Source organism: Drosophila virilis, chromosome X (genome assembly GCF_030788295.1).
Source record: "Drosophila virilis strain 15010-1051.87 chromosome X, Dvir_AGI_RSII-ME, whole genome shotgun sequence".
Classification (NCBI taxonomy): domain Eukaryota; kingdom Metazoa; phylum Arthropoda; class Insecta; order Diptera; family Drosophilidae; genus Drosophila; species Drosophila virilis.
The window spans coordinates 19900315-19927148 of NC_091543.1; the positions used below are offsets into that span (position 1 = coordinate 19900315).

General features: G+C 42.1%; 1 protein-coding gene across 9 annotated transcripts in view; it reads left to right on the plus strand.

Annotated features, from left to right (window-relative positions):
• The first annotated feature begins 5558 nt into the window (after nucleotides 1-5558).
• Imp (IGF-II mRNA-binding protein) overlaps nucleotides 5559-26834 on the plus strand; it is a 33645-nt gene continuing 12369 nt past the window's right edge. For 2 of the 9 annotated variants that reach the window (XM_002055636.4, XM_015170852.3), the window contains exons 1-2: nucleotides 5559-6289; nucleotides 15537-16557. In XM_002055636.4, coding sequence (XP_002055672.1) covers nucleotides 16445-16557 — 113 coding nt within the window. In that variant the 5' untranslated portion in view covers nucleotides 5559-6289; nucleotides 15537-16444. Of the gene's footprint in view, nucleotides 6290-13382; nucleotides 13599-14574; nucleotides 14592-15536; nucleotides 16558-25693; nucleotides 26059-26834 lie in introns of those variants that run through there. The other 7 variants (XM_070211181.1, XM_070211182.1, XM_070211186.1 and 4 more) reach the window with 6 other exon arrangements.

Below are 26834 nucleotides of genomic sequence, written 5' to 3' on the forward strand. Positions count from 1 at the left end.
GATACTCGACTAGTTTCTTTTGGTTCGTGGTGGTGGACTAGACCGACTAGACAGAGAGAGAGAGAGAGAGAAGCAGGAGAGTGAGAGGGGGCAAGGGAGCAGCACCCCTTTCAGCTGAGTAACTGTAGTCCTGACTAGGTCCAGGATGCTCTCCATAATCGCGATGCGTTTCCAAATTCGAATCCAACTACGCACTATGCACTACACCCGGGGGTGGGTGGTTGTTGTTCAGTTGCTTCCCTGCCTGCTGCCCTGGGGTAGGGCACAGGCACAGGCACAGGCAGAGGCAGAGGCAGAGACAGAGGCCCAAGCCCGGACCAGGGTAGCGCCGGCTGTAACATTCCAGGCATACGCATCAGTTTTCTACCCGTTCCTGGGGGGTTGAAAAACTACGCAAGACGCGCACGAAAATTCGGAAATGGGACGTGTTCAACGCGTACAAACTGGAAAGGGAATGTCTACAAATTTATGTGTGTGTGTGTGTGTGTGTGTGTGTGTGTGTGTGCGTTTGGGCTGTGTTGGTAACAAACAACAGCACATCTAGTGCCACGTTATTGGGGTGCGCATCCGATTTAGCAGGGCGTTGTAAATGAAAATGTGAAAGAAGCAACCGAAACGTTGCAAGGTCACAATCCAAGTCTCTGGCACCAGCTTGAACGCATTAGAGTCCAAGCATAACAGAAATATCATGGAATATGTGTCCAGTGAGTGAAGTAATAGATCTCATCACTGAACAAAGCAAATGGTTAATAATATTAAAAAAAATGGTGAAAATATAATGAAAAATGCTACAAAATTCCATGAACAATAATTCTCATTATTATGATATGATTATGATGAAATTTATGTTAATGGATTTCATTATCAATATTATTATTGTTCTTATTATCATTATCATTTTTGATATTATAATTATTATAATTATTGTTCTTATTATCATTATTTATTATTATTATTATTATTATTGCTATTATCATTGTTATTATTATTATTATTATTATTATTATTATTATTATTATTATTATTATTATTATTATTATTATTATTATTATTATTATTATTATTATTGCTATTATCATTGTTATTATTATTATTATTATTATTATTATTATTATTATTATTATTATTATTATTATCATTATTGCTATTATCAGTATTATTATGATTTTCAGCATAATCGCTCCTCAAACACAATACTTAATTTTCAACTATCTATATTAGATGTCATGACATGCAACTAAGTACCATATTGAAAGTGATCTTAACTAATCCAAGTTTAAATAAATGCCCTGCATTTAACATTATGCTGAGCCTGATTCAGTTCCGTTCAACAGATGCTCGCCAAATGGGTTTTTTACTGGCCCTCAAAGTAACTGAAATCTGTAATTTAACGAATAATTGAGCTTAAATTAATTCAATTCATATTTTGAATAAATTCAAAGCGGGACTCGAACGGCGATCCTCGTTGATCAATTGCCTCAATGACTGAAACACTTTGACAGCTACTCTTTTGAGTAAAATCGAACCATGATTCGAACTGGGATCCTTTTTGTTCAATTGCCTTAATTACTGAAACACTGTGACTTTCATTTTGCTAGTGAATTGAGAATTGAGTAACTTTCTTGGCCTTGAATGGAAAACTTAGACAATTCATGTTTTACGAACTGTGATCCATCTTCTTCGATTGCGTCAATGAGTGGAACATAAAGACATTCATCTCTTGAGTAAACTCAAACCAGTATTCGAACCAGGATCCTTCTGGTTCTTGACTAGAAAACACAGAGAATTCATATTTTAAACGTATTCAAACCCTGAATCGAACCGGGATCCTTTTGCTTCGATAGCCCTAATGAGTGGATCATTTAGATTAGTTCAAATTTAAGGTACATTAAAATCAGGATTCGAACTAGGATCCTTCTTCTGGCTGGATCACTAACGACGTTTGTTTCGAGTCTAGAAAACACAGACTTTTCATACTTTAGGCAAATTCAAACCTTGATTCAAACCGGGATTCCATTTTTCTGATTCCCTAAATGACTGAAACAATTCACTTGTTTGTTGAGGACTGCTATTAAATGATATATTAAAGCAAGATTAATCATAAATTTGCATTGTCTAGCGCATTTGTCTGAGTCTCAACGTTCTTCTTGAAATTAGTAGCATTTTGCTAAGCGCTAAGCCGACACTTCAACGTGCAGTGCACTTTGAGGCAACTAATTTGTTAGCTTGTTAACTCGAGGACCAATTTGGCGTGCATTTTGCTAATGGGAGGATCGTTAATGGGCATTCAAAACTAGCATATGCTCGAGAGCTGCTTCAGAGTACAGAAATGGTTTGATGGGCTCGGCAAAAGCTTTGGCTGGCAGCTGGCGCTAACACAGGTAAATCCACTCAAAGACGCGCTGCCTTTTCAGAGCAGGGCCGTAAGCTCCTTTGAGTGCTTTGATGACTTTTCACATAAAATCATAGCGGATTCGCGGCCAGAAGCAACCTTAACTCAACAGTCAACGTGACTGTCGGGCGCAGGCACTCACGCACACACACACGTATATACAAACACATACACACACACATACATATATATATATATATAAATATATATATACGCTCTCGCGCACACACTTAAGCGCATACATAGACAGGCGAACGAATTTTCCGTATTTTCCACAACCGCTAAAGACTCGTCGCAACGTCAGAGAGCGTCAGACGTCGACGTCAACGTCGACGTCGACGTTGCCATTTGGCTTTGCCACCCTTGTAGAAAATGCCAACGTGAGTTTTCATTTTTCCTGCGTTGCTTTTCATTATTTTCTTGGAGTTATATTTTTTATTTTGTATTTTTTTTTTTTTTTTTCGCCACGACAAACATGAAATGAAAATTCGCTTTTCACGCTCTCACCCTGGCTGGAGAGCTCCGGCACCCGCTGTCGAGAGCTCCGAGAGCAACGGCGACCGCGACGCCAATGTCAACGCGTCGCTGCCGACGTCGCTGCCAGCAAAGACCAAACCACTCACTTGGAAAATATTCGGTTATCCGTTTGGAACGTTGGCGGCGTTGTTTTTATTTCTTGTTATATTTTTTTTTTTTTCTATTTTTCTCTTCTTCCTCTTCTTCTTCTCCTTTATTGCTCTCAATGTAGGAGCACAGGTCAATACAGCTGGAATAGCTGGAGCTAAAAGTATGCGACAGCCTGTAAACCCATTCGATGTCCAGCTCAGGGCAACTATCTTTCACGTTGCCTTCGGATTGTGCATGGCAGGAAGATAAATCTCTTATCTTCAAGTCACACGTCATCATACTTAATGCGCCTCTTCGTTTCTTTTAGGAAATCCATTCGAATTTTCTTTAAAACGAGTTCTTTATATATACGGCAAAAATCTAGCCTTTGCTTGATAAAATGATTTTTTTTTTATTGCTTGTGAATTGAAAGTTAGTTGTTCGATTGAAAAATGAACAGAAATTGAATATGATAAATAAAAATAAATAATAATATTTATTTTAAACAATAATGAAAACAATTTTGTTTTAATATAAATTTCTCCTCCAATATATTATCTTGAAAAAATCTCGAAATTTGAATGTTCCAGCAAACAACATTCATTGATGCAATTGATACAATGTTGCATTTTTTATTGATATTATTTTAATTTGAAAATACGGGTTCAATATTAAAAAAAAGCATTTTATTATCATATTATAATATAATGTATATACATTTAATATAGTTACATAATATTTGATTGTTTAGCGACTCTTCTTATTATTCTTTCTTTTTTTAAAATACACTTTAAATTTAAAAATAATGTTATTATTCAAAACGTAAAGCCATAATTCTCTTAAATATCCACATTTAGTTACAAACATATGAGAGTATTTTAATGTTTCTTCCGATTCCTATATTATTTTAATTAAAACATAAATTGAATATTAGAAAATTATATATGACGAACTCTTTAATATATCCAAACATAGTTAAAAACATTTGAATGAGCATTTGCATGTTTAATTAATTTGCCAACTTATTAATTTTTTTCTAATCTGATTGCAATCACTTAGTCTGGCAACTGCTTGTAGGCACTGTGGGATAGGCCGAGTGCAACAACAACAACAACAGGCGAGAGCAACGCCTGCTCTGCGACTCGAACTGCGACTCCGACTTTGAAAATGCTCGCTGTAAGCGGACGGACGGATAAACGAGCGGATAGACGCCGTTCGCACACACACACACACACACGCACACGTGCATACGCACAGTTGCACATACACGTGCCAGCCATTTTGATTTGACTCCGCCGCAATAGCAACAACAACAACAACAACTACTACTACTACTATTAGTAGAAGAAGAAGAGCAACTCACGCACAACTTTCACTGTTTCTGGATAGGAAAAATGCGTCGGCAAGCGCTCTGCCAGCGGCAGCTGCTCGGCTGTTAACGCTGCCGCTGCTGCTGCTACTGCTGCTGCGTGAATTTTCCACAGACATTTTCATTGCAACATTTGAGCGTCGTTGCCAGTTTACTCGTCGCCGTGCCGCGCGTTCGTTCGTTCGTTCGACTCTCAGCTCTCGAAACCGAAACCGAAATCGAAACTGAAACCAAGCCAAAAGCAAAAAGATTAAAATTAAAAAAAAATAAATAAAATATATATATTTATATATATATTTATATATATAATAAGAAATTGGACCCGATTTCGTTTCTGGACACTAGCGTTGTCCATCGCCGCTGTCGTCGCCAACGTTGTTGTGTTTTTTTTTTTGTCTGGTGGTTGAGTGAAACAGTGAAAGAACGGCAAATCCAGTGGAAAAAGTACGGCCCGATACCCGATACCGATACCAATATCAATATCAGCCATACAAATATCGATAACGATACCGATGCCGATAACAAGCTACGAAAACCCAAAGCAAAACCAAAATTAAACAATTGATATTTTGTAATTGTAAGCAAGCATTTTCCAGTTTTCCGTCAGCGTTAGCGTCGACGTCGACGTCGACGTCGCTGTTGCCGTCGCCTTCGGCGTCCTACGCACTCGCACGCATCTGCTGCTGTCCTGCTCGCACAGCTAGCCTACCGTATGCCCAGAGAGCATCGCTCTCTTTCCCATTCCCATAGCCGTACCCTGACCCGTACCCTTACCCTTACCCTTACCGCTGCCCCTGCCCCTGCCCATAACTTTTCTGATTCTGTTGTAGTGAGCGGTCCGTCGCCGTCGTCGTCGACGTCTTTGTCACCTACGCAAAAATCAATAAGCCTCCCAAAAAAAAAAAAAAAAAAAAAAAACCCCGAAAGAGAATTTCCAAATTTGATGTGTTTTTTTTTGTTGTTTTTCTTGATGTTGTTGTTTTTTTTTATTTTTTTTTTTCATAGGGGAAGGGGGGTACCCGAAAATCAATCGAATTTCAAATTGTGACGACGCGCTCATTCGTTTTCCAACACTGGCCGGGCGCTGTAATTGGGTATTCGATAGTTGTTTACGAGAGAGAAACTTAGACAGCATTTGCAGTGCTGTTAATTTCAGTTTTCATAACGCTCTGGAACAATTCATCAACTCATTTCACTCGTCAGTTTCAATTTTTCTCCCTCAACAACAAAAATTATCCAAAATAAAAATCCAAAAAGTATTTAAACACATCATAAAATCCAAACCGAGCAATTCTATCATCATTTGTCGTTTCCCCACAAATTTTCGGCACTTAATTAAAATTCGTCCATATAGACAATATATATATGTATACATACACATATCTATATATATATGTTTATATATACAGATAGCCACAGACAATTTTCGATCAAGTCCATTAGACGACGCTCGCATTTTTCACATGCATATCTACTGATCCAGCCATAATCAACGCAAAATCGCAAGTGGGCCCCTACCAACTAAATCAGAAGAGTTACGATCTACCATATAAAACCATCCAGAAACAATCGAGTTGACAGTCAGCAAAAGCTAAAACGAGCAGCCGAGCAGCAGAGCAGCAGAGCAGCAGAGCAGCCGAGCAGCCCAGCAGCAGCTACAGTGATCGATATTTGACTCAAGAGGAACCTTCTTTGCCGTACCTAAACAGGCTGCTCTTCGTTTCATACCAGATAATCACTGACACAGCTGACGCCGCATCGTTATCATAACTCTAACAACTGAATATTGGGCCATTGACAACAACAACAACAACAACAACAAAAACAACAAAAACAGCAACAAGAACAACAAGAAAACAATTACCAATAGCCAGGCCCAAACCGTAACAGTCAAATCAATCTATCAAAGCTAGCAGGAATCTGTAAGTATCTGTTCTTGCCGCATATCTAGATGTACTTCATCTATACTCCATATTGCCATATCAATCAATATCTCAATTGCGCTTCAATCAAATGCCAACAGCACGCATATTGAGCTTATGTCTACAATTTATGTACATAACTATTAAGGATCATATTCTGTCGAAATGTCTGCAATGTCCAATTTCCTATGTGCAATGTTATCCCTCTGGCTAAAGATATACTCTATCTACAGCACAATCAATCATATGTTAGTTGCGCTTCAATCAAATCCCGTCTTATGCAAGCCTATATAGATTATATAGAAAACATGTCCAATTATAAGTGTACGATTTTAACTAGATTTGAGTAAGAATCAAGCAGAACCTGGGATATACTTGCTTACAGTCCCCAAGACTATCCCGACTAATAGAGAATAACTCTTATAGATTTGATTTCTGGCAACTGTAAAAGTAGGATTCTAGGCGATATAGATAGATTTGATTATAGCAGTTATTAAAGAGAGTTTCTGGGAAAAGCAAGCGGAACATTCTTGGAGCCCACATATATATTATAGTTGAATGTCTAATGTAGAACGTCTAACTCTTTTAGATTTAATTTAAACAAATTATTAAGAATTGTATCCAATGTTTGTTTGTGTGTCGTATCGAATATCTAATATATAGAATATATGTGCGTTATTAAAGTCAGTTTCTAGAATTCATTTATAGCAATTATCAAAGTAAGATACAATCAATAATTTCTTTTGTTCCTTTTCTTATAATTGTCTTTTCCATTTCCTCATAATTCGATTGAGCTGCCAAATCTTGGAATCTCATCTATGTAAGAGATCAACTTGGTTTTGGTTTTTAAATAAAGCTTTGCATAAACTTCCAGACAAGCAACTAGTCTGGAATTGTGCGTATATCCGATTTAGATAAAGGGAATATTTAGTTTTTTCTAATTCTTGAAACGAATTTCGGCAAACAGAGAGAGAGAGAGAGAGAGAGAGGCGATAGATTTAATTGGACTATGCCAGAGGTATTTATGAGATTGAATTTATGTAATATCTATGGCAACAACTGCAACTTTGCATCGCTGCTGCAGTTGCACATTTGCCGTGGCAGTTTGATTGCCTATTTTTAAGTCAGTTTGGGGCGATGCATTCGGGAATTGTGTCTGTCTATTTTAAATGCCGAGTGGGGCGATGGCGCGTGGCATGAATGAATCTGAAGCTGTCTGGCGTTTGCCCCACTCGCCTCTCTCCACTCACTCACTCTCTCTCTCTCTCGTTCTGTCTCTCTGTCTGCCCCCCGACTCAAGCGCGTAGATCGCTTGTCTAATCCACATAGCTGTGTCTGTGGCATGGCTAAATTTAATGCATTCATTCTCAAGTCTTCTTCATGCAGACGCGCAAAATGCTTTCAAATCAATTCAAAAGTTCAACAGCCGCAAAATCGCAGAGAGTGCAAGTGAATGAGAGCAATTGGAAATGGCCGTGGGAGTGCGAGTGAGAGAGTGAGAGAGAGGAAGGGGGCAGAGAGAGCGAGAGAGTCTGCTGCGAGCGCAGCATAAAATTAGAATCAAATTTCTCAGGGGGCGCGCATTCCACAGACTGCGGAAATCGCGGCAGCCAGTGTGGCCAGCTCTCAGCGGACACAACGGATTATGCAACACGCCACCCCCCCCCCCCCCTTTTAGATAACGCCCCTGTGACCAGCACTAATGGGATCAGCGCGAAAAAGCTTTCAGCTAGCTGCATAACTGTACCGACGGAGGAGAGCGCGCGCGCGCGCTTTATGTGATGCGGTTGTCCTTGAGCCAGGCGCGTTCGCGTCATAAGCTCTCGCTCCTTTCCGCTCTCCTCTCTCTCGCTCTCTCTCGCTCTCTCTCTATATATATATATCTCCTTTCCTGCATAGTTATATAATCTTTATTCGCATACTAGTTCTATCAGCTATGGCTGCCCCCCCTTCGCTCACACCATAGACCTGCCCCCCCCCCCCATCCTCTTTCCCTGGCCCGTTTCAGCTTATTGAATTACTCGTCTGCACGTGTGTGTGTGTGTGTGTGTGTGTGTTTGTCTGTGCCATTTGCTTTTTGCTTTCTTGATGCCATTTCGTGCATAATTGTTTAATGTCCTGTTTTATTCAGTATTTGCCTTGGCAACCGGCAACTGGCAACTCGTCCTGGTTTCTGATTGCTGATCCTTCGCTCTTGCTCCCTCATCCCGTTGCTGAGCTCTGGTTCTGTTCACACGACACGCACAATAGACACAACGTTTGTTGCGTTCCCATTGTTCGGCGGGACACTCGTTTTAAAAGTTGTTCCTTTTTTTTTTCTCAGTTTTTTTTTTTTCATTAATTTTTTGGCTGCTTTTGCAGTATTATTTTGTCTTTCTTTCAATTTTTGGCCGTTGTCCCTGCTGCTGCTGCGGACAGCGTGTATTTGTTACTGTCTCCTGCTTTCTCTTTCACTCTCTCTCTCTCAGGCATTAGCTTATGCTGATCCTGTTGCTTTAAAGCTTTTGCCCAAAACGCGGCCGCCATTTTGCTGCACCAGACATATATACTAATACATGTACATATTCAAGTCTATCTGTTGCATTTCTGCACGCACGACTGTTGAACCTCTCTCTCTCTCTCTCTCTCTCTCTGTCTCTGCCTTGCAGCTGATCCAGCTGAGCAAAAGCTTTGCTTGGCCCCATAAACTTGTGTGTGTGTGTGTGTGTTTGAGTAATTGCATTGCATTTTGCATGTAAATTCGCAAACACACACATGCATACACACGCACGCGCACACACAAACACACACACACACACATAGCTATGCGCGCTGCCATTCGCTCTCAATTAACGCTGATCGACTGCCTCGAAGCTCTGCTTGCCCGCCTCCATTTTGCTAGGCCTGACATACGGACATGCGTGTGTGTGTGTGTGTGCTTCGATAACTGCAATTCGCATTGCAATGCGCACCCACACACACACACACACACACAAACACACACGCACAGCACGTACTTGCACACATAAATATGCCCGCTGCCATTCGCAGGCTGCTTTGTCAGGCCTATTGTTGGCTCTCTCGCTCTCGCACACACGCACACACGCACACACACATGCACACACCCACACCTAGACAATCGGCATTTGCCTTTTATTGCATACTTTGCAGGGTTGCTGCTGCAGTTGCTGCGCGCGCCATTTTTGTGTTGCACTTGTTGTGCAAGCACACACATTTATGCACATACTTGTAGAGGACACACAGGAACCCTTCGCTGGCAGCCAGTGCAGCCGCTGCCGCTGTCGCTGTCGCTGCCGCTGCCGCAGTCGCTGCAACGCGCAGCAGCTGTGAAGCCGCGCTCTTTGCATTCGTCTGTCATTCGCTGCCGACTCCCGTCTGCCGACTCCCGACTGCTGGCTGCATGCAAATTGCACGCCCACTAACCCAGCGGGCCAGCAACTCTCCTTCCCCTCCTGCACTCCACCCCCCCTCCGTAGGCTAACCCCTCAAACTATGCGCTGCAGCGTGTGCAGGGATTTGTATGCGAACAACAGAAGCTGCAGGCGCAACCCCCTTTTGGTCGCTTGCGGCAACCTTTTACCTTTAACCCCTGGGCGCGAGGCTTTTGTATGGCAGAGGATGCACTTTTTGTGTCTTTGAATTATTGGCAAATAAAAAGGCATGAAAAGCTTTCGGCTTTAATTGGCTTGTCGCCTGCTGCAATAAAATTCATGCGCTCTCGCTCGCTCTCTCTCTCTCCCTCACTCTGCCTCTGTCTCTCTCTCTCACTCTCTGCCTCTCTCTCTCTCTCTCTCTCTCTACTATCATTTTGTGGCTTGCATTTGCTGCGGCCATCCCTCGTCTTTTGCTTTTTTGCCCATTAAACGTCAATTAATGTCACCTTCAACAACTGCAATTGCAATTGCGACAACAACAACAACAACAACGCGGTCCCTGCTCCTGCTCCTGCTCCTGCTCCTGTTGCTCGCTGATTTTGTTTTGATTGCGACGCGTGCGTTGCTGCCACTTGGCCTGCCCCTTCGGCTGGCACATCTTCTGGCCTGCACCTGGCTGCGACTGAGACAAACGGACAATCTGACAGACAGAAAGTGAGAGGCGAGCGGAAAGGCAACGGTGCAGCGGTGCAGCAGGGCAGCGGGGCAGTTGCATATGCAACAAGTGTCCGGCATTTTGCTAGCGTCTGCCCTTGAAGTTCTTCGCGTGTGTGTGTGTGTGTGTGTGTGTGTGTGTATGACATATGGCTGCGGTAAAAGTTGATATTATTTAATTTGTAGCACAATTGCAAAAATGGTCAAAGATGCAAATATGTACGCATATATCCCCACTGTGTACACACACACACACACATATATATATATATATATATGAATAAATATCGACTGCAGTTGTGTGTGTGTGTGTGTGTGCGTGTGCCAGCCCAGCAACTAGTTTTCTTCTTGTTAATAATAGAAAATATTTAAAGTAAAAAGTTGGGCTGCTTTCAATATTCATTTTGATTTAAATTACAAACTAATACTAAGAAAATCAATTTAGATTCTATTTATATTCAGTTAACGCAGGCATTAAATACTTTTTATTCTTAAAAACTTCAACTCATATTATGTTCATATTAATACCTGTTTTAGGTGTGTTGCAACAAATAGACACAATTAAACTGAATTGGAAGTTGGCTTCACATATTTCTAATAAATTAACTAACTTATAGAATCGGTTATCAAGTTTAAACAGAACTCGATTTGATCTATACGAAGTTGGCTCTCTTGAGGCTTCGCAACGTCTTATGAAGCTTATGCTAACTATATTAAATATTCCACAGAGAAGAGATAATGGGAATGGGAATAGGAATGGGAATGGGAATGGGAATGGGAATCTGCCAGCTGCTTGGCTTATAAAGGGATAATGATCAAAGTTGAAGTTGCGCAATCGCAATCTTATCAAATACTTGACATGAGCTTCATTTTCCATAAAGTTTTGTTTTGTCCTTGATTTCGATTCAGTTCTGCTTAAGTGTTCTCTTCAGTTCAATTGCAACAATTAAAACTGAAAACTGCAAAGTCCTTTGGCTAACAATTACTACAAATAATCTATATCTAATTGTGGCTATATTTCTATTGCTTACCAAACAATATTCAGTTAACTAAAAGCTGCGACTAATTGGAGCTAAACTTTTGATGCTGTGCGCTTTTAAAGTGCTCGAAGGATCTCTTTGCAGCTAGCTTGAGCTTAATTAAATATAGTTTTAGTTGCTTAACTTGTCAATGTCAGCTTTAGAACAAACAAAATTCAATAACTCATCAATTAATATAAATGTGTGTGCGTGTGTGTGTGTGTGTGTGTAGATAATCTCTTGAGGTTGCGCCTGCTGCTGTTGCTGCTGCTGCTGCTGCTGAGGAGCTGTCTTCAGGACTCACATGGATTAGTTGGCCTTGCCATACGGCGCATTCGATACAGGAATACCCTGTTGCCATCTCAAGCAGTGTGTATCGGCGCGTATACTTCATTTGCTGCAAATTGTTGCTTGAGTCTGTTGACTTACAGTTTAAAAGCTTTTCATTTGTTAAACTTCGATTTGAATTAACACTCACGTATGCAACGCATTTTTGGGGGATATCTGGCCGTCGACTACACTCGACCAGGGACACACTTCATTTTATCTCATTTGCTGTTTGCACATCGCGGACACATACATACATATGTATGTATGTATGTATGTATGTATGTATGTATGTACATATGTATGTGCACATGCATGTACATATATTTGAGCTTCAATTTGCCTTCGGTGCTAACAGCCCGGAGCAGAGTGTTCGCAGTTCACTTCCTTTTCTGCTTCCTTCTTCCTTTAAGCGCTTAAGCGCCGCCATCGTCGTCGTCGTCGCCGTCGTCGTCGTCGTCGCCGCATTCAATTTTTGGCAACGCCAACGTCGACGGCGACGCAGCGCAACATTATCCTGGCATCTGCTTACTCACACAAGCACACACACACACACACACACACACACACACACACACGTACAGGCGCACACACAACACAGTCACACTCTATTCCCAATACGGCTGTGAACGTAGCCAAAGCTCCCGGTTCCAGTTCCAGGCTGTTTTTTGAGTCACAATTCGGCTCCGAATCCCGAGTCCAACTCAGCGTCAACAGTCTTGAGTCTGAGTCAGAGTTCTAAGTCGCGGTTTGAGGTCTGAGTTTCGACTTTTGCGCTCAACCGGGGGGCCGATCTTTTTAGCAAAATAACTTTAATGGGTTTTCGCAGAAATTTTTTATATCATATGCATATTTACATACATCATATGCTCACATGTATATACATATGTACATAGATTGTTTTACTCTTAACTATTTAATGCGAACTATTGCTTTTTATCAAACTTGCGTTCAAGTATTTGAGTTGAGTTTGCGACTCACTCGGTTTGCTGAATTGGCGGTGCTTATTCTCTCATTCCACACTCACTCATTAAATTTCGGCAAAAGCGGCGAACACGCACACACACACACACACACAAACACACACTAGCACAGTGAGGGGCAACACGAAAACATCGCACATTGCTTTTGTTGTGTGCTGTCTTTCGCTTGGCTGCGGTCGCGGTCGATGCCGTCGCTGCCGTTGTCGCTGCCACTACGAGTGCTGCTTCTGCCGCTGTGTGAATATGTATGTGTTTGTTAGTGCTGAGTGTGTGTGTGTGTGTAATAAGCATAGGAATTTCGGCTAAGGCGGCAGAGCGTTGGCGGCCGAAAAATACTTGAGTGGAACTGTTAAGTGATAAATGTTACGCACTCTGTGCTCTGTTAGGCAGCGCTAACTAGCGCGTTCAGCTCTTTTTCTCTGTCGCTCTCTTTTCCTCTTACACTCTCTGGGCTCTGCTGCTGTTACTGCTGCTGATGTCTCAGTCGCCGTCGCCGTCGCCGTCGCTGTCGCCGCTGCGGCTGCCGCCAGAATGCCGCATGCACGTCGGTCGGTCATTTTAGTATTTGGAAGCCCAATTCCTTTCAGTCATTTGTATTTGGAACGCCGCAGCAGAAAGAAGGTCGTCAAAAAAGCATTATTGGCAGAATATTTTCGGCATTAAGGCAAAGCATTCAAAAATAAAAATAAAATAAAATAAATAAATAAGAAAGAAACGCAAATAAAAGTTGAAATATGCATTAACGTGTCCGTCGCCGCCGTCGTTCATTGTTTTTTTTTCCTCTGTTGTGTTTGTTCGTAAATAGTTTTTATTTTCAATTTTCGAGAAACCGCAAAGTGATCTTGATCTGCTGTTGTTTCTTCTACACTCGTTCGTTCGTTCGTTCCTAAACGTAAGCAAGCAAAAGAAGAAAAAATGAAATAAAACGAAATAAAATAAAGAGCGCGCACAAAACGTTCAAATCAAACGAAAAAAAAAAAAATCATAACCGAACATAAAATAGAGAAGCAAAATCATTCAAAGCCAATAACACACACACACATATACACATGCACATGCACAGGCTTGCATACTAATGCATAGCAATGCTTATTACAATTTGCCAAAAACTGTGCACTTAGCAGAGCTGTAAAAGAAAGAAATATGATTACCGTTAAACTCGTACTTGTCTGTTACATTTCATAATTAGCAGCAGCAGCAGCAACAGCAAGCACAACATTGAGTTAATAGTTGTCGCGTTGGCGGGGACAGCGGGGATAGTTGACGGGCCGGCCAGCATAGGAGAGGGCGGGGCAAGCAGCTTTTGCTTTTTTGATGTCGTTGCTGCTGCTATTTTTCGTGGCATATTTTATGTCTATGTGTATGTGTGTGTGTGTGTGTTTGTGTGCGTGTGCGTGCGTACGCGTGTTTGCCGCCCCGCACTTTGTGTGTTGTGTGCCTTTTTTTTTTTTACACAGCACGAAACTTAACAACTTGTGTTGTCTTCTTTTAGTTTGTTGCGCTATTTTTTTTTATTGTTGCTGTTTTTCAGTCAGTGCCAGCGAAAAGCAAAAGCAAGAAGCAAGTGACAAACAATTTGAAGCAAATAAAACAAATTAAATACACGTCTTTTTTTATTTTTTTTTACATAATTTCTCAAAAAGAAACCGCATGTTTATTGAAGCATACGCTCGCTGCAAAGTCAAAAACAAATGCAAAATACAAAGTCAACGCAGAAATAACAAACACAAAAGTTTTTAAACGAGCTCTGACATCATCTGCGCAAAAATTACAACAAACATAGCAGCTGGCGGGAACCAAAAAAATATATATATATATATGTATATATATATATATATAATAAATAAATAAAACAACAGCAACAACAACAACTGCAATCAGCGAAGTAAGCAAAAATCAGTTAAACATAGAACAATATGCGTCTTCTAATCGCATTTACAACAAACAAACAAATTAGAGCACTGATTTTTACTATATTTGGGTATTCGTTTTGTGAAGTAAATTGTATTTTTTTTTTTTTTTTTTTTTTGGTTTCTTCTTCTTTCGTGATTTTGCTTTGCGCCTACTTATTCACCACACAAACAAAAAATGCCAACAACAACAAAAACAATTGCCAAAAAAGCAACACCAACGCACGCACACAAATACACGGCCCAAGATCAAAGTCAACATGACGACGACGACGACGACGACAACGACGGCAGCAGCAGCAAAGCTCGTTCTCTCTCGCTCTCTCTCTCTCTTTCGGTTTCTCTGCTTTCTGTTCACGCACTGCTTAAATCTCTTCTAATGCGAATGCGGCACCCGCTCTCGCGTCGACGGAAGCGTGCGCCCACTCAATGGCGTCGCTGCCAGCGCCTGATGATAAAAGCAATACCAAAAAGCTTTGCAGGTCGCTCTGCTCGCTGTTTGGTTAGCAACATGTCGCAACGTGTTGCTTGCTTGCTTGCCGGCCGGCCGGCCGGCCGGCCGGCCTCTCCTCGCCTGCCTAACTGTGATCACTGATTGCTGTAACAGCTGTTGCGCTCTTCAACGGCACTCACTCTCACTCATTCGCACGCTAGTTGCAAATGGCGCTAGGAGTAGGGGGCGGTCAAATGGGTTCATCGTTGAACTTTAACGAAGCGGCCATTGTTTTTATTTTTGCCATCGCACTTGTATGCATTCAGACGCAACTTGTGCGTGTGTGTGTGTGTGTGTGTGTGTGTGGCTGGCCTTGCCAGCTTGTCTGCCATTTTAGTATGATGATCATTAACTGTTAAATGTAACCTTATGCATTTTCCGCTTGCTAAATTGAATTAATGTTTATGTCTTTCTTCCTACGTTGCAGGTTTTCACCTAATTTGGCCAAATTGACGCATTTAACAGGGTTTTTTTTTTCGATTCGGACAACATTTTAACATCAACAGTTTTTCTTCGAAATTCACTGAAAAGACATCAAAAATAATCAAAAGCAAAAAAAAAAAAACTATAAAAAACATACAAAAAGGTTTCAAAAAAAAAAAAAAAACAACAACAACAACAACAAATCGAACGCGCAAAACAAGAGAAAATAATTGAAAAAGATGCAACAACAATAACTAAATTAAACAACTGTTAACGACAATTTCTCTCGAGTTCAAAAAATATACAACAACATTTGTTTGATAACCAAACGAGAAAAACCAAACGACGAAACAAATCAAAACTAAAAAAAAAAAAAAAGAATATAAAAAAAAAACCATACGAACAAGGACATGAGTCAATGCAAAAACTAAGCGCCAAAATTCAAACAGAGAAACGTCCTTTTGAAGCATTCCACGACCCGAAATCAAGCTGCGAAAACTTTTCCCGGAATACATATATATCAAAAAAAAAAAAAAAAAACAAACAAACCCCTAAACTAAATCCAAAAATTTCAAGTGTTTTCTAAGGCGAAACGTGACTCCAGAGTTGCCAGATCAACAACTACGAGATAATTGCTATTATACAATATATACGTATATATATAATCTTTTTTTTTTTTTGTCGAAATACCTAAACAAGACACGACCCCCCTGCAAAAGTAACACCCCCTCCCAACCGATCCCAGAGAAAAGTCAAATACAAAAGAAAATCAAATTAAAACAAGAAACCAATTAAAAAGTGCTCAAACGCGCCGCCGCAGCAATTAGAAGAAGAAGAAACAGAAGAAGAAGAAAAAGGAAAAGAAGAAAAAACAAAGAAGAAGCAAAAAACCAGTAAATAGAGCTTTTAAAGATGGCTTCCGAGCTGGATCAATTCGCCGATTTGGAATTATCGAAAGAGGATCGCGAGCAAATCTTCGATCCGCCATTGGATCGGCAGCAATTGGAAGGTGCTGGCACCTCAAGGTATTTATCCAAACCAATTTCTACCCCTACTTCTATAACTGATTATAAAACGCGAGAAACAACTCCCAATACAACCCCCCCCCCCCCGCCCCCACTCCACCAACCATCAAACCCCATAATTAACCATTTTCTACGCCCTTCTGTAATTTGATCTCATGTGTCGTCTCTCTCTCCTCCTCCTGATATACATACATACATATATATGTAGTTACTTGTGTATAAGCTTCTAGTAGAGTCTTTAGTAAAATGCCCCCAACACCCTACCCCAATCCCCCCACCACCACACATCCCCATAAACCACAGCCTACCCCCCTACCCCCTACCCCATATCCTTCGTAGTTGTTGTGCAGCTTTGTAGAGCTTTGAACATATATCTGCGTGTGTCTATAAGGAAGACAGCTCTCGAGCTCTTCAGAACTGTTTGTTTCCCTTGTCCTTGTTTTGTTTTTCGCGTTTCACGGAGCATTGTCTGGGCTTTAATAGGTTTGGCTTTCTTTTAAAGTAGCCAAACATCAAGCTAATATTTGCCTACAAATGCTAATTGTCCGCATTGAGCAGCTCTTGTCTTTCCTAAATGCTGTCTGTCCTTTAGGCCTATTCTATTTGTATTCCTGCGATACGTTAGAAACACGGTAGCAAATTTGAACATTTTAGATTAGTATAAAGAGGCGAGTTGATTGGCTGGATCGGACTGCTATATCATAAAGCTGCCATGGGAAGGATTGTTCGACAAGTAGCTTCTTGCTGTTTTTTGAAGATATCTTAAGCATGCTTCTGCAAAGGTTCAATCTGCAAGGGTATTAAATCTCCGGTTTGTCGCAGACAAATTATATTTGATTCATTTTCATTGATAACTTTCCTTTTTTTTTAACCGGGATTTACTCAATGCTATCTTGATAGAGAGAGAGAGGGAGAGCGTGTCAATTAGTTCGATTTCCTGTATCAGCACACACACACACACACACACACACACAGAGAGAGAGAGAGAGAGAGAGAGCTCTGGAAGCTTTTCAAAATGGCGGCATAACATTTAAGCTACGCCTTACTCACGCGCTGTGTCAATGTTGTCTGTTTGTCTCAGCCGTAACCCTAAACCCCCCTTTGCTCATCTTGCAAACCAGTAGGGCCAACAAGGGGCTGTGGGGGAAGAGGAGGGGGTAGGCAGCAGCATCATCTCAGCAGCAGCTCATCTTTGCTAGCAATCCACAATTGCACAAATTATCACGCCAAATAACAAGAAACTTGCCTTTGTGTGTGCGAGTGTGTGCGAGTGTGTGTGTGTGTGTGGCACACCCGCTGCCTGAGAGGCTGCTGCGGCAACTATTTGGCCTGGTGGCCGCCTACCTTCCGCTTCCTGGCAAGCCTCCGCAGGCCCTGGCCCTCTTTTGAGCATACAACGTTGCTAAATAGCAGCTAATTTCCTGTGATAAATTGGGCATATCAAAAAAAAAAAAACAAATCCAAAAAAAAAGTCCAAAAAAAAGCTCTCAGACCCAAAAGGCGAGCCCTGAGATGCTCACAAACCAAAACCCAAAACAAGAAGTAGAAAAGGAAAAAAAAAAAAAAAAACCCAACTCAAGCGAATTCGACCCTCATCAACTTCCGGCCGCGCCGCCGAGTTAAGCTCAAGTGGTGTAAGTAAACACTGAGCCAGATCAGATCAGAGCAGAGTAGCGAGCAGCTATTATCATTGTCACATGGCAGCAGCAACAGCAGCAAGAACCAGGGCCAGAGACAGCGGCGGCGCTAGGATCTACCAGCTAACCCGCTAACCCGCTGCTACCTGTGCCCAGGGGCAATGTTGAGTGCCTCCTCGCAAGGCGGCAACACCCCTCGATGGGCACACACAATGCGCCAGGATCTGTCACACTGCGTGTGACACGGCCAAGCCATCACGGCAAAGATCGCAAAGATCGTATCGCCTCCGGGTTGCCTACCCAGCACAGCCATACAACACACTCGCACACACACGATGCGTGTGTACATTTATCTGCTTGTCAAAACTGGCCAACTGGCATCGCTCCTTTTGACTAGTTTCAGCTTTAAAGCTTACGAATCTTTTGCAGCCGAACTGCGATCATTTTTCCATCAAATGATCACAGTCCTAAATCGCCGGCATATTGTTCCATCAGCTTTAATATTTGATTGACTTTCGCTTTCCGAACCGAAATTACATCCATTGATGTCTCCTACTCCATGATTAAAGATCAAAGTTCTTTCACTCAATCAATCTCTGTGCTCTCCATTTAAACTCCGTTTTTTGTTAATCCTTGATTCATTTTCTAATCAGGTGAAGCTTGTGAAATTAAAACACTCCCTTTCCTTAATCTAATTCTAAACATAGTTTCCTTATGAGAGACTTAAAACAATCTATGTTCGACTTCCTTTAACATGTAAACACTTCAAGCAAAGACTCATTTATTGAAAAGCTTTAAGCGACCTGTCTTCGATATAATGTTTAAATCTAATTGAATTAGGGTGAAAACTTTTAAAGATCTTTGACAAAGCTTTTGCTTTTACACTCTATCTTCCATATAACATGATATTTTTTGTAATCGCATGTTTAATATTCATTAAATTGAATTACGGGCAGAAAGTTTTTCAGTTTATCTTCGATATCACATAATATCTAGAAACTCAAGTGCATAATACAAATCTGAATCAGAGGAGGAAGAGCTTTTAAAGATCACTGATAAAGCTTTTCCTGTGAGAGATTGTCAGTCTATCTTCGATATAACAAAATATCATGCCAATCAAAAGCTTCGTGTAACTCTGAATAAGGGGAAGAGCTTTTAAAGATCACTGATTAAGCTTTTCCTGTAAGAGATTGTCAGTCCATCTTCGATATAACAAAATATCATGCCAATCAAAAGCTAAGTGTCTAACTTTGAATAAGGGAAAGAGCTATTAAAGATCACTGATAAAGCTTTTCCTCTTCACGATCAACGATATTTTCATGTTGAAATGAGAAGCTTTCAACGATTCCGTGATCTACTTATCTTTCTTTTGCCCATAAAGCGTTCGGCGCTTGAAAGCTTTCATGGCCGAAGCTTTTGTATGCGTACGCCCGGACGCATACGCAATATTCGCGCTCGTTAAGCCGCTTGTTGCGACAACGGCTAAGCTGCGCGTCAACGTCGACGCCGACGTCGACGTCGACGTCCGCTGCACACATGTATGTAAATGTGCCCAGGAGCAGCGCAGGGCAAGGGCAACATACAGCAAATAAAAGGGGGAAAAAATAATTTACTAATTTCTAATAGAAACCAAAAGAAACACACATAAAGGCAAAAGCAGCTCACACACACGCACACACACACACACACACACACAGACACACAAGCTTAGGCAAAGGCAGCAGCTCGAAATCTTTTTCTGTAGCCTCTTCCGCTTAATCCGCCAAAGAAAACATGCCGCGGCGTTGCTCAGGAGGCTGCTTAGAAAAGGGTTGCCACTGCCACGATCCTATTGCCGTGTTTGTATGTGCGTGTGTGTGCGTGTGTGTGTGTGTGTGTGTGTAATCAGGTTTCGTCGCCTGAGTTGGCGTTGAGCCTTAGATACTTTTGGTGCCCTCCTCTTGCGTTTTCTCCATTTCCTTTGGGCTGTTCAAATTGTTAAACAAGTTTCTCACATTTCCGTCAGCTCGTCAACCAAACAACCAACCACCCTCCCTCCCTGCCTGCCTGCCTGCCTGCCTGCCTCCCCCCTCTGTTAGAAATTGTGCCATGGAATTTTTTAATTATACGCGAGGATTTGGCTGCCCTTTTTTTTTCTAATGTTTGTTCACTTGCAAAGAAAAGGAAAAAACAACAAAAAAAAAAAAAAACATCTTTAAGATTGCAGATTGAAGATGTGAAGTAACTGAGATCTGAGCCGCGGCAACCATTCGCCAATTTGTCTTGTATGTTCGAGGAGGGGGGGGCAGAGGGCAGAGGGCGGGGCAGTAGGGTAGATAGCAGCGAGCAAAGCACCCTTTTTGTTACCTTTTGCCGCGAGCTGTGGGCTGAGTTTCTAATCGCAGCATTCACCCTATTGAGTTGGCTTTCAAATGTCATTTTGGCTGTCAAATGCATGTGTGTGTGTGTGTGTGTGTGTGTGTGTGTGTGTGTGTGTGCGTGCGTGTGTTGTATCTTTGTATCTTTTGTGCCTTAGACGTATCGCATTCTAATCTGGCGCGACGATCGCAGCTCCAGCTTGATATTGCCTCATATTTGATTCCCATCGATTCGATTATCTGATCTTGCGACATGTCCTTGCCGCATCCTTGCGATTGACACTCAAATTAGTAGGCAGCAAGCAGGCAGAGGGCAGGCAAAGGACAGGCAGAGGCCAGGCGCACAGCAACTGCTGGGCTTTCAGTAGATTTGCTTGACGCATCACGTATACGCCATGTGTGGCAGGCAGCAGCTGCTGTTGTGTGCGTGCGAGTGTGAGTGTGAGTGTGAGTGTGTGCTTCATTCAGGCTACACCCCCGTAGAGCCGAGTCGGTCATCCTCCTCACACCCGCTCGCTCTATCCCGCCCCCTTCCTCTCTCTCTCTCTCGCTACGTTCAAACCAAACTCGTTTCGCGTTGATCAAACACCGATCGGCGGTTAAAGCGGAGGGAATTGAGCATTATAGAAAAATATAAACGAGAAAACAAATCCCATCAAATGGGCATTTGAATGAAATCAAGTACAAGAGGGGCAGGTCCAGTCAGTCCACCGGCCAGGGGAGGGGGGTGCGGCAATGCGCGGGCGCGGTCAAAGAGCGTGTGGCCCAGCGGAAGAGTAGAAGGACGTCGAGTTTATGCCCAAACAGGATGCAAATTTTAAAGACAGCTCCGAAACAGGGCCACAGTCCAGAGACCAGGTAGTCGTTCAGTGTGTGTGTGTGTGTGTGTGTGTGTATGTGTGTGTCAAATTGCAGGTACAGCAAATGCAAAGGCAAGCTTAGCTTAGATTCAATGTGGACCCTGCCCTGTCCTGCCCTGCCCTAACGCATCCTGCTTAGGCGCCTCGGCACACAATTTGTGGGAATTGTCGAAAGGTCCAGCCCGAGAGCGGGTCAACAATAAAATTGAAATTGAAAATGAACCAAGCTCAATTCTGTTTTTATTGACATCTGGTTAATTATATTTGTGACAACTCTTGAACTTGCCTGTTTCTTGTTCGAACCGAGTCTTAATCCCAAAAACTCTCTATTTCCATTAACAAAAAGGACAAATTTGTATAAAAATTAAATAAGAACTTACATAATTAAGAAAGGTTCAGCAATTAAATGTAAATTATATAAAAAACAGATATATTTGAATGAATTTTTGACGCATCAAAAAATAGGCCACATTATTCGGCGGGATATAAGCGACATGGGTCACACTGTCATCTGAAGGCCATTGTGTCCCATGCATATGCACACATGCACGCATGCGTGCATACATGTATGCATGCATGCATGCATGCATGTGTGCGTGTGTGGAGTAGGCCGATGCTGGCAGCAATCGTTTGCATGCATACTTATTTTCTTCTAGGCGCTGGCGCTGCATCTGCCCCCCGCCCCCCTTCCCGCTCCTTCTGTTCGTCTCCCTCTCTCACTTTCTCTCTTGCTCGTGCATTTGTTTCCTGTATCGCGCTCTAAATGCCAAACTTCTATGCATATGATGCGGCGTCTTCTGCGTCGGCGCACATGCCCTCATCCATATACCCATACCAAAAGCCATGTGCCTGCGAGTGTTTGCGCGCGTGTGTGTGTGTGTGTGTGTGTGCCTTACTTGATTCTCATGGCTCTTCTCACGTTCCGCTTGTTTGTACTCATTTAGCGTGCGTTTGATCCACATTATTTCGGTTTCGTTTTTTTTTTCTCTGTAGTTTTTGTTCATCTTTTTTATTTTATTTTTTTTTTTGTTCTCTACTACATTTTTGTGTGCTCCTTTTTGTGTTTGTGTTCATTAGAAATTTCCAAGAATTCAGCGACACGACACAACACACACACACACACACTCGTACACACACACACACATACACATGACGAGATTCGTGTTACTGCTGGCTTAGTTTTTCAAGAATGCTGCTGCCGAAAGCCGAAGCCTGAGTGTGTAGAGCTGAGAAATCCGGGCAGAAAAATCTCATGACTAGCGAAGGCAAAAAGGAAGCGAACGAGAGAGTTTATGTGCCTCGGTCGCTGCTGCTGTCGCTGCGTCGACGGCGGCTGCTCTGATTTGGGCATCATTATGATGTTGCGGAATCGGCTTACGAATACATATCTACACACACATGCATGTACATATGTATATGTACATCTGTGTGGACAGTGAAGGTTCGATAAAATTAACAAAAATAAAACAAATTTTCGGTGTCAAGAAATACAGTAGCTTATATGTGTAGGTGTATACATATACAAATGTATGCCTCGATGAGCGTATAGTATGCATGTGCGTACGTTTATATGCATGCATATATGTATGTGCATGTACATAACATACGATGTTTGTATGCGCGTTTAGCGTAGGACAAACAATTATTCTAGCGGAAAAATTGTACGGAAATTGATTTTTATATAGAAAACATTTTTGAATATTTTATTTTCATTTACACGGGAATAATCATAAAAAGTATGCAGGGCACATCTGTCTGTGGGTGTCCGCTCAACAGAGCATTCCCTGTATGCATGCACATACATACGTATACATGCATACATGTATACATGTGTCGTCCTCTCTCATTCACAATGGCAATGTTGTATTTGGCGCGCTTATTGACCAACTGTCGCGCGCGACACGTGCAGCGCTCAAGAGATCCGCTGATCGTATGCTGAGCGGCGCAGGCGGGCGATTGAGCGAATGTTCCTCCAAATGTTTCAGAACGAAGCTCGAACCGTTGGCTGTTGGCTGACGACTTTCTTCTGCCGTTATTTTACCGGTTGAGTGGCGATCACTTTCTTCACTTGGCAGCAGCAGCAACAGCAGCTGCATTCGCGTCGATCGGCAACCCTTTTTCGCAACGGGACAGTAGCGAGAACGGGGACAGGAGCAGAGAGGAGCAGGTAGAGCAGTTGCTCGCTCGACCATCCTTATTGTCCTTGCTGCTGTTACAGCCTAGCCAGGGCCGGGGCAGCCTCTGATAAGGGAAGAAAGCATTTCACTGCACACGCTGCGAAATGCAAAGAGGGTTGCCGCACAACAGCAAAATTATTTGCTGCTTGGGGCTCAACTTGGCCAATTTGCCACATTTCCTGGCACGCTCTCCTCCACCCGCCACCTTTCTTGCCTAACAATTGTTCTGAGTTCTCTTTTGTAACAGCTGCCGTTTCGATAGCTTTCTGCACACTGTAGAAAGCTCAGCAGTGGGACACCCGAATATCTGGCGCTCTGCACACACATACACGCACAGGCAAAGCTATGTTTGCGAGAGCGCAAGAGCAGCAAGAGCGTCAAATTGCATTGAAATCAAAAGCAAACCAACCCAACCCAATAACAGTGCTGTTAGTATTCCCCTTAACGCACACATGCAAACATACGTACTGATCTATTATAATGTTAGGGAGGAGCTTTAAGCACGCGTGCGCTGGCAACGCTGCTCTTGCTCTTGCTCTGTTTTAGGCGACGTCGCTGCGCTGCTAGCTACTGTTGCTGTTGCTGCGCCGCGCGTTATCAGCAATTTACGATCAAAAGCTAACCAGGGCGGCCGACCGGCCGGCCGGCCGGCTGGCTGTAAGCGTCGTGCTGCTGTTGCTGCCGCTGCTGTTTATTGAGGCCATTGAACTACCGAAATGAAGTCGAAATTTGTATTAACCTTAAGCGGCTGTTGCCTGACCGACTGCTTACAACTGTTTTTACCGTTTTTCTTTTATTTACTTAGTTGCGGAGTTTTGCCCGCTTTTGCGGTCAACATACATACATATGTATTTATATACAAACATATGTACATATGTACTTGCATGCATACGTATGTATGTGCCAAACTTTTCTTTTTCCATTATAATATTGTTTTCTGCTGCCAGTGTTGGAAAATATACCAACAAACCGGCCGGCGCCTACGACGACGTCACCGTTAACAATAATGTACATAACATAACAATTGACCGGAAATAACAAATAGTTGAGGCGTGCACGCTGCCGCTGTCGCTGCTGCTGACAACATACACGCACACAATTAAGCGCATATCGCTACGCATGCGAACGTGTGACGTAATCGCGGGGTAAATTGTTGCACTTTTTTTTTTCTGTGGCCGGGCAGAACACGAAAATACGTAATAAAACCACAGAGCAAGCGCGCAATAACAACTTGTCTTGCGAGAGATCTGCATGTACACTTGCATGCACACATGCAAAAGCACATGCATGCGTGTGTGTGTGTGTGTGTGTGTGTGTGTGTGCGTGAGAAAGCGCAACAATTTAAAAAGAGCGCGAGAGTGCCGGTTGGTGAAGCTTACAAAGACTGCTGCTGCTGCGTTCTGTGTATTGAGCTTTTGTCGCGCTACACTTGTTAGACGTCAACAGAGTTGTCGTATCAGTCAATGTTAGCGCTGCAAGATTAGTTGCATGCTATACATACAATAAGTATGTATAATATTGCATCATTTATTTTTTAAATTAAAAACTTCACGTAATTACATATATTATATTATGCTAAATTCGAAATTTCTTCGGGAAATATGTTTACTTTTTGAATAAGGGTAAACCGCATTGTTTCTTTCTAAGTGCAGTGTTTTAGGCGCTGCCAGATGGAACTTGGGGCTAACAACTGTTGCCCCTATCTGGCAACACCGCGTTCGCATTTCTCCTACATTATGCCCATTGCCGCTGTTGCTTTTCGTCGATTTCCCTTCTTTTTTTTTTTTTTTTTTTTGCGCAAGTGTTGCGCGCTAATCATGAATTTGCCTGCCCTGCCTTCACTTCACCAACACAACAGCACATCCCAAGTAAGAATAACAACAGCAACGGCGACTACTTTTGCGTTTATTGTCGCTTTGCAGCCGCGTAGCCGGCTGCCTGCTTCTCGCTCTTCTCCCTCTCTCTCTCTCTCTCCCCCACTCATTCTGTCTCTCTTAACGGTGCTCCAACACGCGGCCACTTGCGATTTTGCTTTACCGTCCCATCAATTCGCCGCTGTTGTTTTGCGCCTTGCTCTTTGTCGTGCCTGTTTCAGTTTCAGTAGTTAAATGCTCTTTGCATTTTGCGGTCGTCTTTTTCGGAAATACGCGACGTAGTTGGCAAGCAACAAATACAATAAAAAAAAAAAGAAAGAAAAGAATAATAATTCAACGGCTCGGCAACGCAAAGCAACAGCAAAAATTATAAAATATTTTACGCCTGCTGTTGTTGGTGTCAGTGTCTGCGTGTTGTTTTTACTTTTTTTTTTTTATTTTTTTTTTTGTAATAGTCATCGGTCGCTGGTCGTCGTGGGCGCAAAAAAAAAAAAAAGAAACCAAAATTGTGCTGCGTTGCGTTCTTCAAAATTAGCTTAAAGCTTTAAGTGATATTCACATTAGAGCAACAACAAATAGAAACAAGCTGTGAAAATGTGAGTGATGATTATTAGAAGACCATGAAAAAGAGTAGAAAATAGCAACAACAAAAAAAAACTCGCTCAAAATTATATGTATGAACATACGTAGACGACAAAAAAAAAAAAGATGTGTCGAATTGGTTTTTTTTTTGTTTCTCTCTCGTAGATTTGCGTAGTTTTTGCAAGTCAACGATTTTGGTTTTCTTTTTTTTTTTTTTTTTTTTTTTTATTGTTTTTTCGTTGTCGTCGTTTCCTTTATCTATGCAAGTACACATGCATGTGTGTATGCGAGTGTGCACAGTGTATAGAGAGACAGAGAAGAGAGACAAACTAATGCAAAACTAACATACATACATATGCATGTTGTACCGTTATGGCGATACGACTAGCCGGCGTCTGTGTTTGTAACGGTTTTTTTTTTTTTTTTTTCTGTTTCTGTTTTCATACTCAGCCCTAACGAGTAGCTTTCTAGTTCGCCTTTTGGTTTTGCATTTGCAGCGACTGACGTCGGCAATTATTATGGAACGCGCTTAAATCAAACAACCAATGACATTAAAAATCAATTAATGCAAGCAACACACATAAACATGAACACAAACACACAGACACACACACATGCATACATGTGCACTTAGACACGCACTGACATGTGCGCCGTTCTTAGACTAGTTGCGCCCAGCCCAAAAGCAACACCAACAACCAAGTAAACTGACCTACTTTGGTCGACTCTGACTTGTGTAGTCATTAATCGGAGTCTGTGCTCTACTGTCGCTCCGGCTTTGCCTCTCTCA